Here is a 15,978-nt window from a genome sequence, read left to right as displayed (position 1 = left end):
GTAAAATAATAAATTATGGCAAAAAATGAATTAAGATATAATTAAAACCGTGAACAGAGTCAGAAACAAAATTCTTACAATTTAATTCTAATGATTCTTTTTATTCCAATATAGAAAAAGAGACATGAGGTATTTCACATCGCAGTCCGAATATGATAAAACAGCGTGAATCCAACAAGATTTCATCAACAACAAAAACATTAATATCATATGTGAAGTTCTTTAATTTTAAGGATCAATTGAAAAGATGTGAGAAATCTTTTGAAATATATTTTTGTGTTCTTTAATGTTTAAATTAAACTACGTTTCACATTCTACACTTTTCGATACCTATTATGAATGAAACAGGTACAGACGGAATTGGACATATTTTTCTAAGAAAAAGAAATAAACAAACAATCTAGAAAGAAGTAAATAAACAACATATCTGTTTGATTAAAAAAAAAACATAATTGATAAAAGGATATAAAAGGATTCGTGGTTGCGCGTTCACCTCAAGTTACAAGAGGTCGTGGGTTTGAACCCCGGCAGGGTAAAATCAAAGACTTTAAAATTTGTATTTGCTGTTCCCCTTAGCACACAACACCAAGGAGTAATAGCAAAGACTGGTCGGCTCGCAACTCAGAATAATGAGTCCGGGTAGCGTGTCGGTCTAGTACAAAGCAGGGTTGAATATGCACTTAATTTGCCGCTGGACGTTAAGCAGCCATCCAGCATCATCCTCACAAACTATATTGTATGGCAATCATTTAATAGATTAATGACATTTAAGTGTGGGTAAATATGTGGCCGTATCCTACCTTCTCCTTTCATAGACTGACTTTAAGTTATTTAAACCGAGCATAACCATTTTGTCTATTTGTTACAGTGACTATCACGTGGGCACAGTCGAACGCATGACATTTCTTACCGAGTTTCAGAACGTCTTATTATGGTATAATGAGATGAAATGAAAAGATTTTTATTTTAAATTACATTTTGTTCCGAGTCTCTTTGATTCATCTACTGACCTATGTCGTTCTAAATTCGTCCATAATGATCACAATGACACTGTAAGAGTCCTTATCTATACATGGAAACCGAATTATAAATATTTAGCTTTATAATCATGGTAATAGAGAATTAATGTGACCTGCAGAAAAGAAATGGACAATGTTACATAATACTTGTGTCTTATCGTGTACTCTATAGTTTATACTATATGAACTTGTGATAAGAAACGTGTCGAGATAACTTCACACACTAGACGACTGTATCCTAACGACAGCGACACGATGAATACTCTAATAGTTCCAAGTAAGTCTACTGCAAAAATATCATAAATAATTACGATTTTTTTCACTGATTATTAGTTAAATTCAGTTCATTTTCTGGCCGATTTATGTTGTTCTGCATTGCTTTCTCTCATATAAAAATGATGACAAATAAGCTAGTGCGTTAGGTAAAAAGATATAAGAAGATGTGGTATGAGTGCCAATGAGACAACTCTCCATCCAAGTCAAAATTTATAAAAGTAAACCATTATAGGTCAAAGTACGGTCTTCAACATGGAGCCTTGGCTCACACCGAAAAAGGCGATTTCAACGATTTTTCAGAAATTATGCATGCAACTTGAAACTGTAACCGTACCTCGTTAACGGAATAAATATACGTAGCTAATATTTCCATAGACATGCATGTATTTCATTTTAAAAAGGTATACACTATAGATGTAAACGTATATAAAAAACACAATATATATTTGTAAAAGCCCTGTTTGGTTCTTGATATAAAGGATACGTTATTGTTATTTAAACTTATGTTTTATAGCGACAGAATCTTTTGGGAAGTGAGTTTGGTTCTTTTCTTCTGTTTTGCTGTATGAATAATTTGATTGTATAAAACTAAGATGTGGTGTGATTGTCAATGAGACAACTCTCCACAAGAGAACAAACGACACAGAAATTAACAACTATAGGTCACCGTACGGCCTTAAACAATGAGCAAAGTCCATACCGCATAGTCAGCTATAAAAGGCCCCGAAATGACAAATGTAAACCAATTCAAAAGAGAAAACTAACGTCCTAATTTATGTACAAAATAATGAACGAAAAACAAATATGCTACACAGCAACAAACGACAACCACTGAATTACAGGCTCCTGACTTGGGATAGGCCCATACAGAATATGGCAGGTAAACCTCGTTTGAAGGCACCAACCCTCCCCCTGACCTGTGTTTGTATGGTATATTACAAAACGTTTAAACATAAATTTGCTACAAGAAACTATCACGGTACTGTGCATGTCTTTTTGTTTTATTTTCTTTTCTAAACAATATACGAAAGTGTACACTAGAATAAATATAACAAAAGATTTAAAAAATGCATTAATTGATTTTCACAAAAATTTCACATCAAAATGGTAATAAACTTCAATCATTAGTAAATATTCCTACGACAGGATTTTGAGTATACCTTATAATCTCTTTTGTCCTATGTAAAAAAAAAAGAAAAATAACATGAGGCAATTCAAAACCACACATCAGAGAAAGACAGTCAACACCATGACGAAATGAAAAAGATAAAAAAAAAGTGAAAAAAAAAACGTGGCAAATAACATTCGGAAACTTAAGATTGCGCAACAAGAACGCGAAGAAAAAAACCCGGAGTGAATTGATGTGGTCTGAAAGGATCATACACGGTGATACGGAATCACACAAAATCTTTTTGTAGATAGTAAGATAGAATTAGATAAATATTTAGATTTATTCAGATTTCAATGTCTTATGATTGCTGCCTCAATAACAAATATACTCGTACTTAAAATTCTTAATAGTAAATCATGCTATACATGTCTGTATACTAGTATCATATGTCTGTAAATGAGTAAAGGTCTATTTTACGCCTTTTTTTCTTTGATAATCTTCAATTGAAATAATGGACCCTTATCATGATTAAGCTATTACTTATTGTGAGGTTGACCCATATATAAGTTAAAACGGACAGGTCATGATATATGGGCTCTAGTAAAGATAAGGACAGAAAGTAGTCTGATTGTTTGACCTGTAAGTTATTAGTTGACTTACCGTACGGTCACCTAAATGTGTTTACACCCTTGTCCATTGGTCTCTGGTGGATAATTGTAGAATTGGTTATCAAACCACATCTCCATATATTTATATTGAATGATATTAGGGTGTCCCTTTCTAGTCAAGCCCTGGGCTTGGTGGTCAAGTGGTCTAAGTAGTCGAACTACTGTATCACTAGCCTATCAACACTGATGTTGTGAGTTCGAATCCTACACGTGGCAGGTGCACTCGACTCCAATCTTAATTGACTAGGATTGCTAGTTTTCCTACCGAAGGTCAGTGGTTCTCTCCGGGCACTCCGGCTTCACTGACCAATACGAAATAGCACAATGGTGTTGAAAGTGGCGTTTAACACCAATCAATCAACCAATCTAGTCAAGCCGAGCAATTGTTCATGTTTCAAAACATCCATTTAACAAATATGAATATATTAGCCTAGTTGTGACTCTTTTACAGTAATTCCATTGAATGCTCTTGTAATTTTCTTATGGCACTGCAGCATTAGAACATAGAACAAAACTATCAAAATGTAATGTTTAGATCACAGGTTATATCATGATATGTTAAGAAAAATATAACAGATACCGGTTTGAGCTTTTTTAGTTATGAATAACACTCTTCGTTTTCTATTTTGGTAAAAAAAAATGCATTTCGATAAAAACTGCATCTTTGGTGTTGCCCCAGGTCAAAATTTAAGGCAATACAAAACAAGTTAGATAGATTAATAAAATGATTTACGTCCAGCAGCATATATTACATGTATGCCGGATTTATTTTTACGCGGTAGTTCATAAGACAATACTCTACCGGAAGACATGTCACACCACCCAGACACATTTTTGACTCGATCGGCCTGGTCAGCCAATGACTTCATTACATGTCACTACATTTGTATGTTCCTTAACAGGTTTATGGGCGTTGGAATTAGTCATTGTGAGTGAAACTAAAAACAAGAGTATTTCATCACCGAGATATGTGCAAATAAACTCATCATAGATACCAGGCCTATAAAATTGTGTACTCTAGACGCGCGTATTGTCTACAAAAGACTCATCAGTGACGCTGGAATAAAAAAAAAATAAAGTCCAAATAAAAAATGAAGTTGAAGAGCATTAAGTACCCCAAATTAGGAAAGAATTTGCCAAATACAGCTAGGGTTATATATTCCTGGGGTAGAACTCGCATATGTTTCAATGTATAAATAGATCATTTATATTTTGTACTTTCAGTTATTTGTATTTTGATTGTCAGTACCAATTCATTATTATTTGATGTTACTGGTGGACTAAACAATCTAAGTAAGTGCAATTGTTAACCAACTACGTGATTCGTTTAAATGTCGTTTGTCGGATACTATTTGCAGAGTTGTTCAGAACTGTTGCTGTTGGCACAAAAAAATGACAGAACATACTACAACTTTGCTATTTATGATGAAAGATCGCACAAAACCAACAGGATATTGTTTTTTCCTTATCGCTGGAAATGGTTGTTCCTAGTCGGGACTTTTGTCTTGCGGTAGCCGGTTATTCTTGTGGTCTTAGGAATTCCAGGAGACTGTATGAAATATTTAGTGTCTATGCAATATATAAATGACAGATATTTATAGAAACTCTATAGTCGAGCTGCAAACGATATTTAATTCGAAAATGCTAAATTGTATAATGTAATGTAAAGCAATGACAACTTGTCTGTGGCGTTATAGATGACTACAAGGCATTATATTCTCAAATGTTGATATACACTGCTTTTTTGTACTTTTACAGATGCTTTTCTTGTGAAAAATTGCAGGCCAGTAGCAGCTCCGGCTCACGGAACCGTGTCCTGTGCGTATAGTGCTACAGATTTGTAAGTGCGATGTAAATAACAGTAACTTCATAAAGAATGCTAAATAATCAAATTTATATTTGCCCTTTATTTTAACAGTTGTATTGTAGAACATACCATATAGTATAGTAAGCTATATAAGTCCAAGTCATGAAAAAATGGTAAACAATTCAAAGAGAAAACCAACGGCCTGAAAAACAATGAATAAACGAAAAACAAATATGGCAGACATCATAGTTATGGCTTATTATATGTATGTCTATATTTGCTTTACTTACTTTTAAATCACATTATATGGCCATTTGTAATTAAATGAATGATGAAGTATTACAGGTTTAAGATTTAAGATGTAAACTGCATTCGAGATATTATCTTTACAGGACTTGTACGGCAAAATGTGACACTGGCTTCAGTTTCCAAGGTTTACCAGCAAATAGCCAACTCTCATTAAAATGCACCACAACAAGCATATGGTCTGATGGTGATAGGTTCCAAGACTGCGTGTGTAAGTTGGCGTTTCTCTTTAATAATGACAATCTTATGTGTAATAAAATTGAGAATGGAAATGGGGAATATGTCAAAGAGACAACAACCCGACCAAAGAGCAGACAACGCAGCGAGAAAATCCCGCACCCGGAGGTGGTCCTCAGCTGGCCCCTAAATAAAATTGTATACTAGTTCAGTAAAAATGGACTTCACACTAAACTCCAAAACATAGAAATGAACTAAAATTAAAAAACATACAAGACTAACAAAGGCCAGAGGCTCCTGACCTGGGACAGGCGCAAAAATGCGGCGGGGTTAATAGATATAAGAAGATGTGGTATGAGTGCCAATGACAAAACTCTCCATCAAAGTCAAAACTTATAAAATTAAACCATTATAGGTTAAACATGTTTTGTGAGATCTCAACCCTCCCCCTATACCTCTAGCCAATATAGAATACAGAAACACATAGCAATACGCACAGTAAAACTCAATGTATTATTAATCCACGAATAGGAGGCGCTATGATATAGTTATTAATTTTTTGTTTTAACTGTTGATTTGATAGAAAGGTTTCATATTCAAACTAACATACATAAACTACTAAGCAGTTTTTGTTATGAACTGTTGTTAAAAAAAGTAGAGAATATGCCAACGCGGCTATCAAATCTCGTACGTCTTAGAAAAACAGTTGACACAATTTTGCTCAAAAGTCGTAAATTCAAGTGCGCAGTGTTTATTTTATTTTTTTTAAGATACGTTCAATTATTATCACTAGTTAATTTCAACACATCCGTATTCTGTTTGAAAAAGTGGGGTTTTATTTTCTTATCAATATGTACATTATATCTAATGTCTGAATATGTAGATGATAAAAAAAAATAAAAACAATACTGTATAAACTTTATGCGTTGGTAGCGCTTTTTTTGTTGTACATTCATCAGGAAAGTGAAAAGCCAAATATTTGAAAGCCAATGATGTATAAGTACCGAAGAGCTGTATGACCAAAACGGACATAAATATAATATCCAAATCACATCTGTAAAATGTTAACAACTCAGCAATTTGTTTAAATCATTTTGGATCTCGTATATATACTATTTAAATAACTTTTAAAAATGTATGCTTCCCAAAGCTAATTATCTTAACAACAGTAATTTGGAATGTGAATACGAAAAACTATTCAAAGTATTATAAACTGAAGTTCCCTGTTTAGTAATGAGGGTCTGGATGGGTTTTATGGAATAGAGTATACTGGACAAAAAGTGCAGAATAAGGGGCCAAAATAATAAATAATAGAGAAAAATGGACCAGAAATAAAGAGTACAGAATAATGGGGTGCTAAAGTATAAAGAATAGAAAATAATGGGCACAAAATCTAAAAAATAGAGAAAAATAACCTAAATAATTCAAGAAAAAAATAATTTGGCTCGTTTAATTTTCATAAAATTTTGGGACAATATTTACTTTGACCCTTTGACAAAAATATAAAAATTTCAAAAAAACTTGAACCACACACTTTATCGGAAAAATTTCATTGGATACATAGCAGTTTGACACTAATTTTGATCATTGAGAAGCGTAATATTTCCTTAACAAAAGAACGTGATTAAAACGTTCAGCTGATTTTTACAGAGGTTATCTCCCTGTAGTGTTATGTACCACCTTAAGTTAAGAAAAACAGTTTTCTCACTTCGTATGCATTAAAATATGTTGGTATTCTATAATCACTTTTAAAGAAAGTAAGACTCTGTATTATTGTAAGCGATAACTGTGATGAGAAAGATTTAGCTGTTACACAAAAATCACTGAAAACTATATACATAATGCGTTGAAAGAAATCACGTTCACACTGAATAATAAAGGGCATTCGGATGTGTTATTTTACTTTCCGGTCAATGTCTCGGAATAAGTTGCGAAAATTAGCAAAGATAATTTTTGTCTTTCTCCCTCAACATCCACAAAATACATCAAATAGTAAGTTATTCTTTGGTTAAACCACACAACCATATACTTATGTCTTTTCTCTCAAAATTACAGCTGGTGACGGACAAACCGGTACTGGGACCAATGTAAGTCCAAGACCACCAGTATTCACAGGTAACTGAACATGGGCATACTATTTTGAACAGAAACTTTGATATTGTGTTTGATTGTTTTATTTTATGTTTAATGAACAACGAATTGGAAAGGCACAAACAATATGATGTTAGAATTACTGAATGGTGTACATTGTTATTTATTTTAATTTGTTCTTTATAATGGTTGCTGATCTTGAAAATTAAAAAAAGTTCTACATCTATTAATGTTTTTCTCTGTTTCATACGACTTTATCTTGATTTATATATTCTAAATACATTGTCGAGATTTGAACAGCGGTAAACTACAGTTGCCTCTAATTTATCACATTTTGTGCATCTGCCGACGTATTTGCACATAATTTCTTGTCTGTTATTATATATACCCCGAGTTATAATTAAATTTCTCTAACTGGTGTGATATTTGCCTTTCTTAATCTAGGATGAACCTTACCTAAAAAACTTTTGGATACTAAGAATGTATCATTAACACTATTGATCTAATTTTCAACAAATTAATTTAATCTTTGAATACAAAATATTCAAACGATTTATTTGTTTTGTAGGAAAATGTATTGACCAACTATCAGCTTGTCCAGGAGAAGGTGACTTTACAGCCTGTACCGCTTGTAATCAGTTTGTGACATGCGCACCTGATGGTATTTTCATCACTACCTGTCCAGCGCCTACAGTTTGGGATGATAACGAGAAGAAATGTTCTATGGTATCAAGAACATGCTCATAAACAATGAACTATCATTAAGAACTAGTATCATCATAGAAAAAAAGTTTTAAGTAGAGTGTATTGCTCATTTAGTGATATTTTGTAGTCACGTGTTATGCAAATATAAGACAAATTTAAAAAGATCACATAAAATCATCAAATTATTTTGTTTACAATTTTTGTTTTATCAATTTCATTATTTAAGTTGTAATCTTTGCAAAACTAGAAGGTATTTCAAGGTAAAAAGGTCACCTTCTAGATATTTCACTGAAAGTCGTATACTCTGATGAGTCAGACACTCGAATTATGAACAGATAAATCGATCAGCAAGGTTAGAAAAAAGAACGACTGACTTGGTCTCTTCCCAAGTTCTACGGGCGCCTTCATGAATTGGTTGGTTGTTATATCAGTGTCTCGGCATCTCAACTTTTTAGGGGTACTTTGACTCTGATATAGATCCAACATCATCGCCTTATGTCCCACTGGGAACGAAGAGGATATATAGGTATAGATCCACCTCAAAAGCTAACAAAACCTTTAAACAGACTTATTAAGAAGGGATATAGTTACGATACTGTTGTCAGGTCATTAAAGATTGCATATTTTGGCTTTAATATTGATTCACTGATAGGATCTTTGCATCGGAATTAAACACATTTATTCTAAAACCAGTTGTTGGCATGACACGGGTTATGTTCTTCTCATACATTTTATGATGGTATAATACTAAACCCCTAACTGGAGGGATTGTGCCTGATATTCATATGATGAAGACATAATCTTTCAATCAGTTTAATTGAGGTCTGGAGCTGGCATGTCAGTTACTGCTAGTAGTCTGTTGTTATTTATGTATTATTGTCATTTTGTTTATTTTCTTTTGTTTCCTATTCTGAAATCGGACTCGGACTTCTCTTATACTGAGTTTTACTGTGCGTACTGTTGTGCGTTTGTTTTTTCTACACTGGCTAAAGGTATAGGGGGAGGGTTGAGATTTCAAAAAACATGATTAACCCGCCGCATTTTTGCGCCTGTCCCAAGTCAGGAGCCTCTGGCCTTTGTTAGTCTTGTATCATTTTTAATTTTAGTTTCCTGTGTATAATTTGGATTTTAGTATGACGTCCATTATCACTGAACTAGTATACATATTTGTTTAGGGGCCAGCTGAAGGACGCCTCCGGGTGCGGGAGTTTCTCGCTGCATTGAAGACCCATTGGTGGACTTCGGCTGTTGTCTGCTCTATGGTCGGGTTGTTGTCTCTTTGACACATTCTCCATTTCCATTCTCAATTCTATTTTATAGATCCAACACATAAAAACGAGAATATGTGGTATGATTGCCAATGAGACAACTCTCCATCAGAGAACCAAATGACATAGAAGATAACAGCTATAGGTCATCATACGGACCAAGTCAAGAGCCTGTAATTCAGTGGTTGTCGTTTGTTGCTGTTTATCATATTTGTTTTTCGTTCATCGTTTTGTACATAAATCAGGTTGTTTCTCGTTTGAATAGTTTAACATTTGTCATATCGGGTCTTTAAAAGCTTACTATGCGGTATGGGTTTTCTCATTGTTGAAGGCCGTACGATGATTTATAGTTATTAACTTCTATTTCATTTGGTCTCTGCTTGAGAGTTGTCTCAATGGCAATCATACCACAACTTCTTACTTTTATATAAGAAATGGCAACACTAAAAACTATATATTACTTTTGTATACTTAATATAAAGTGTATACGCTCAATACTTCAAAATAACGTCAAAGGTATTCACATATAGCCTAACATGGATTGTTCAAAACGTAAAGTTACAAAGGCATACAAATTTCACAACTTGGACTTTGCATATGCTAATAATAACACAATTTTACAAATGAATAGTTAAAATATGTAAACAAGCATCACCATTTCCGAAGCACTCATTTCGTGTTGGAAAATATTCCTAAGACTAACAGTTTATTAGCAGTGGTCATGCTCAGTATAGAAGTAAATGAGACCGATGGCTCAATTTAGAGGGTGAAGAAGTAGGAAAGGACCACAGGCTTGGTAAAATGTAAAAAATAAATAAATATCAACTTGAAATGCGGTAAATCAAAATAAATGTCTAAGCACTAAATATATTCGGTGGATAATAACCACGGGACAAGTAGTCCATGATTAGTCGTATCGAAGCACTTGATACTACCTGCAAGGTGTCTAGTAGTCCCCCAACATCATCGAAGCGGTTTTTACATTCATGGTGATATCCATGGGACAAGAAGTCCATTAGCAGCATCGAAGCAATTATAACAATGTTCCTCAATGATGATATCCTAGAGACTAATACTCTATCAGCAGCATCGAAGCAATTACTACAATGTTCCTAAATGATGATATCCTCGAGACTAATACTCTATCAGCAGCATTTGAGCACTTATAACAATGTACCTCCAGGATGATATTCTCGGGACAAACACTCTATCAGCAGCATCGGAGTACTTACTACAGTGTACCTCCGGGATGATATTCTCGGGACTAATACTCCATCAACAGTATTGAAGTAATTACTACAATGTTCCTCAATGATTATATCCTCCAGACTAATACTCTATCAGCAGCACCGGAGTACTTACTACAATGTACCTCAGTGATGATATTCTCGGGACTAATACTCCATCAACAGCATCGAAGTAACAACTACAATGTTCCTCAGTGATGATATAACCTCGAGATTAATACTCGATCAACCGTATTGAAGCACTTACTACTTCCTGTGTGATATCATCGGGACTAATTATCAACAGTGTCAAAGCACTAAGTAAATGTACTTGGAGGATGATATCCTCGCAAAGAGTAGTACACCAAGCAGTATCGAAGCACTTACTACGTCCTTTGTGATATCACAAGAACTAATAGTCTACGAGCAATGACGAAGAACTAGCTATATGTACTTGTATGATGATATCCTTAGAACTAGCTGTCCACTAGAAGCGACAGTAAACCAAAATGAAACAACAATGTTCTTAATTTGCTGCGTTTTAAACAGGACCTTTAAAGAATGATCAAAACCGTCCAAGGCCACTTATGTTTTTTGGAGGAAATTTAAATCTTTTTATCACTGACAAAAGTTAATGGACAATTGATCAAAATGTTATATTAAATCCTCTTGGCAAGTACTGAAGCAATGACTGTTAGATGAAAGTATATAACCCACATACGAGGAAAAAGATATCCCAATAATAATCGGTTTTGATATTTCCTTGTCTGTAGTTAAGATCATTTTCTCATTTGTTTGAATCAGATTATAATATTTTAAAACTTCAATAAAAACAGACAATATCATGGCAAAAAATAAGACGAATGGACAAACAACAGTAACAAAACATCAGATAGAAATTAAGCGACTGAGCAACACCAGCCACACTATTAAACCAAGGGTAAACTCAGGTGCTCCGAAAGGGTAGGCAATTCCTGCCCCACATCTCGTACCCGTCTTGTTGCTTAAACAAGTAAAGTCTGTCCGGTAATAAGATTATCCTTTTCCTTTTATACATAAAATTATATTTATACTGATATTTCAAATTAAACCTATTTTTAAAAACCCAACAAAACACAAAGTAATTACAATATACACTTCTTTTTAGGATAAAAGTTGCGCCAAGTTAGAAACCATATAGCGCACTTTGAAATATTCCAACATTGCTACATTCAAGACATGCACGTTATTGCATCAATGCGTGTCAGACGCAACAGGCTATGAGCATAGAAATCTTTTCAGGGCACATACCATAAGGGAAAACTATTTAAAATTCATTTTTTTAATAAGTGCGGAATTTGAATTGTTGAACGCGAAGAGTTGCATTTTGATATCATATAAGTCTGTAATCATATTAAATTGGTACACGTATATTTTTCCACAATTATTATCTTTCAAAATTTAGTTTACCAGCCATTGACATCTGTGACGTGTTGATTATTTGATCGTGTTTAACTTTTTATGCATGACTCAATGGTAACCAAGTCCTCACTGCTCAAAATTTGTGGCTTCTTCCTTTTTTTCGGAACTAATAATTTCATTTCATTACATTTCATATCATATTACCTTATTCAATCATTTAGAAGTATCTATATCGGTTGAAAACGTCAAATTATGTCGTTACCGATTGAGACGCAATATCGTGCTTATCGTGCTTAATTATTGGAAAGGTTAAAAATTGACAAAATGCACGATTCTACAAAACTATATTTTGTTTAGTAATATAACGTCATTCCGGGATAAAGTTAACAAAATGATACAACACATTCTATGTACTTTCGTATCTTTTCCTCAGTTTTAGTTTGTAACCCGGATTTGTTTTCTCTTAATCGATTTATGACTTTTGAACAGCGGTATACTATTGTTGCCTTTATTTATCAGACACGTGACAACTGTCTCGCTTGCAAATATGCAGATACACTTTATGACAAAGATCGTATATTTTAGTAATATTTAGTAACATTTTGATATTCAATATTTACATTTCTTAGTCTCCAAGTTTTTGTGTAAACTAACCGTTACCTTACTGAAACACTGTCAACTACTGCAAATAAATTATGGCATTTAATGTATTCAAATCAAAACTATACTTGTCTAATACGTATTAATAGATAGATACAATAATAATCTATCTGCGGATTCCACGGTCGATATATAGGCACGCCTTGGTTAATGGATATGTTTTTTAGAATCAGCATGGACACATCCCTGATTATTTCTTTACTTATTTTAGGTAAGTTTTCATCATCAAAGACTGTTAACATTTAAGGTTTGCAATTTGAAATAAAGTTTTAACAATTTATCACTTATACATACATGATTATAGGAAACCGCCTCACGTCTGACCGCTTGTTGATAATTATTGGATAAAACCAAGTGAGAGTAGATAATTCTCTCGAAAGACTGTAGCAACGAGTATATAAACAAGGTGTAAAAAAAATGAGAAGAATTATGATACAAACCGAACGGATATTTAAGGGATACAAGGAAAGTCATTCACTACATAAGGAAAAACAGATAAAATTTTAAAGTTTTCGTCTAGTTTTTTTCTCTCAGCTGTTGACGTTTTTTGTTGTCTTTTTTTGCTCACCAAAAAGCTGCAGATTATCTCGCCAAATTTGGCACATTGAAAGTTTCCAATTTAATATCCCTCGTAAAAGGATGGGTTGTGAACTTACAACAGAATAGTATGCAATCAATCAAACAATTTTTGATAGAAAAATGTTGAGAAATGTAAAAAACAAAACAAAGAGCCTGTGTTGCTCACCTATGTCTATGTGCATAATCAACAATGGACTATCTCTAACATGGAAGACAAGAATAGAATTCATGAAAAAAAAAATTTGTTGATCTTGTATTGCTGATCATTTTTTCTGTTAAGTTTCTCTCTATCGTATTTAGTTTTTGCTCAAGACACAAAAGAGGGTAAAAACAAATCCTCATTTAAGGGCAATCACTCCTATGAAAATTGACAGCCTACTAACTATATCGGCAAACTTTGACTTGTTTGTGGATCTTGCCTTGCTGATCATTTTTGTTATTTAAAGTTTCTATTCATCTATTATAATTTTTATCATATAAGGGAAAACGCAAAAAAATTTGGTAAAAATCGTCATTAAAGGGCAACAACTCCAATAGAGAGTCGTCGGAAAATTTCCTCCATATTGTCTCAAATGTAGATCTTGTTTTGCTGGTCACTTTTCCGCATTCTAGTTTCTATCTATCTATTATAATTTCCAAAATATAATGCAAAAACGCAAAAAATGGTAAAAATCATCCTCAAAGGGCAATAACTATAATTAGGAGTCGACTGACGATTTGGACAATGCATACTTATTCGTACATGCATCTTGTCTTGCTGATCATTTTTGCAACTTTAAGTTTCTCTCTATTATAGTTCTCAAGATGAAAGATAAAAATGAAAAAAAACGATAAAATTTTTCATTTAAGGGCAATAACTTCTATTCGTAGAGTTCAAAGTTCTGAATATTTTTGACCTGTCAGATTTTAGCTATTTTTATAACGGTTTTCAAAATAATAGACAAAATTTGCATTTTACCCCTATAACCTTTTTTAAGCCATGTCGGTCATCTTGGTTTGCCGGGGTCATCGGACACATTTTTAAAACTAGATACCCCAATGCTGATTGTGGTAAAGTTTGGTTGAATTTAGTCCAAACTAAAACTGAGGGAAACACATCAAATATAAGAGGAGAACTACGACACAACAGAAACATATATATATATAAGATGCTTGGTTTTATGTCGGAATATTTCACTTCAACAACTACCTGATTATAAAAGATGAGAAAATACATTTTATATAATAATAATAATAATAATAATAATAATAATAATAATAATAATAATAATAATAAAAATAATTATGATGATAATAATAAAAATAACATAATAACAAATAATCATCGAACAGCCATTGCATATTATTGTTCAGACACTTCGCATTGATACAATTTATACCTGATGAGCCGACATTGAACACGAATTAAAACAACGTAATAAAAAAATCACTGAAAACATTTATTAATTCTGTAACAGAACATAACCTTTGCTTCTATCACAATTGACTGTAAATTTTAGACATTTGCGTCGATTTCAGGATTTTGTACGACTGAAAATGAGTGTCAAACCAGTCTCTGCAAAACACCAAACAGTCCTAAAAATGGACAAGTGACCTGTGTCGACAAAGGGAGTGGAATTTTGTAAGTTAAACATACATGATAAATGTGAATGCACATACATGACTTCTTGGGATATAGAAATCCAGAGAGATCATCTTCGACCTTTCTTGCATAAGTTATCGTATTCTATCATTTATTGCATGAGCAATTGTACATATAATTTTCAGGAAAATGCATCATTTTGAATCTGTCATTCTCCTCATTACTTTTGTTTGCATTATAGGAACCTTTCCTCATCCTTTTTCTCTACCTTGGTATAACTGCTCTTTACCTGGTGGTACTTGCAATCTTTGGATGATGTACATTGCAACCCACGAGTTGACAGTTTTACTTGTTGTCTGTGAATTATGACGGCCTTAGTCTTGATTTTGGTCTAATTCATTATCTCAAGCCCTTTTGTGTATCGTTTCCTGGTTGATTGAGCTTTTCGCGGAACCAAACTTGGCTTTCTATTCTCACTGACAGATTCTCGAGCCTTTACGCAAGGCAAGTTGACCTTAAGAAATATTTGCTATTTCAGGCACTTTGTACCCATATTGCTTGCCATACACTTTAGAAACTTCGTTAGCTGCCCAATGGGCATGGTCTTGGATTTTTTGTTAAAGATGCGTTTTTTGGTAGCTGTCTCTTTGATCTATATCCACATCTCGTTTTATTCATGTGAATAAAAAAGTGCGTCAAACACAGCAAAAAAGGTACATTTACTACAAGTCAGATTATCTTTGATGCGGGCTAACAAAGCGGAGTAACTCCACATCATCTGTTCTTGAAGCATGTCGCTTCACGTCAGTAATTTAAAGTCAATTCAATATTTTATGGCAATTAGACACTATTAAAAGGTTTGGGATAAATAATCAAGTAATGATAATTAAACAAAACTATAAGAACATCTAATTTTTTAGTCAATATTAAAAAAAGTCTTTAACATGATTTCAATTTGCAAAAATCATATCAAACGATGATCGCAAAATCGCTCGACAGCTTTTACGTTTGAATTGTGTACTTAAAAATATTTGTAGTTGAAATACTTATACGCAATCCCAATTCCCAATTTATTTTCTGAACTCCTAATATTCTCCTATAA

General features: G+C 33.3%; 2 protein-coding genes across 2 annotated transcripts in view; both read left to right on the top strand.

Annotated features, from left to right (window-relative positions):
• Positions 1-1,200: 1,200 nt before the first annotated feature.
• LOC127701454 (uncharacterized) lies at positions 1,201-8,346 on the top strand. The gene is made up of 6 exons (XM_052205319.1): positions 1,201-1,296; positions 4,299-4,367; positions 4,833-4,914; positions 5,274-5,398; positions 7,420-7,479; positions 8,024-8,346. The coding sequence occupies exons 1-6, from the start codon at positions 1,275-1,277 to the stop codon at positions 8,200-8,202; spliced, it is 537 nt and encodes a 178-aa protein (XP_052061279.1). The 5' UTR covers positions 1,201-1,274; the 3' UTR covers positions 8,203-8,346.
• A 4,517-nt stretch (positions 8,347-12,863) lies between these two features.
• Positions 12,864-15,978, top strand: part of LOC127701451 (lactadherin-like) — a 40,523-nt gene continuing 37,408 nt past the window's right edge. Inside the window, exons 1-2 of the mRNA XM_052205315.1 lie at positions 12,864-12,926; positions 14,813-14,915. Coding sequence (XP_052061275.1) covers positions 12,866-12,926; positions 14,813-14,915 — 164 coding nt within the window. The 5' untranslated portion in view covers positions 12,864-12,865. The remainder of the gene's footprint in view (positions 12,927-14,812; positions 14,916-15,978) is intronic.

The sequence above is a fragment of the Mytilus californianus genome, unplaced genomic scaffold, assembly GCF_021869535.1.
Source record: "Mytilus californianus isolate M0D057914Y unplaced genomic scaffold, xbMytCali1.0.p SCAF_5, whole genome shotgun sequence".
NCBI classification, from domain to species: domain Eukaryota; kingdom Metazoa; phylum Mollusca; class Bivalvia; order Mytilida; family Mytilidae; genus Mytilus; species Mytilus californianus.
Note: the sequence above shows the minus strand (reverse complement) of the source record. Positions and strands in the feature narration are given on the sequence as shown.

Bases quoted from the DNA above. Each gene is read 5' to 3' on its own strand.
- LOC127701454 (XM_052205319.1), top strand. From the start codon at position 1,275: ATGAATACTCTAATAGTTCCAA. The intron at 4,915-5,273 runs GTAAGTGCGATG...TTATCTTTACAG, and splicing joins GCGTATAGTGCTACAGATTT to GACTTGTACGGCAAAATGTG. The intron at 7,480-8,023 runs GTAACTGAACAT...TTTGTTTTGTAG, and splicing joins AAGACCACCAGTATTCACAG to GAAAATGTATTGACCAACTA.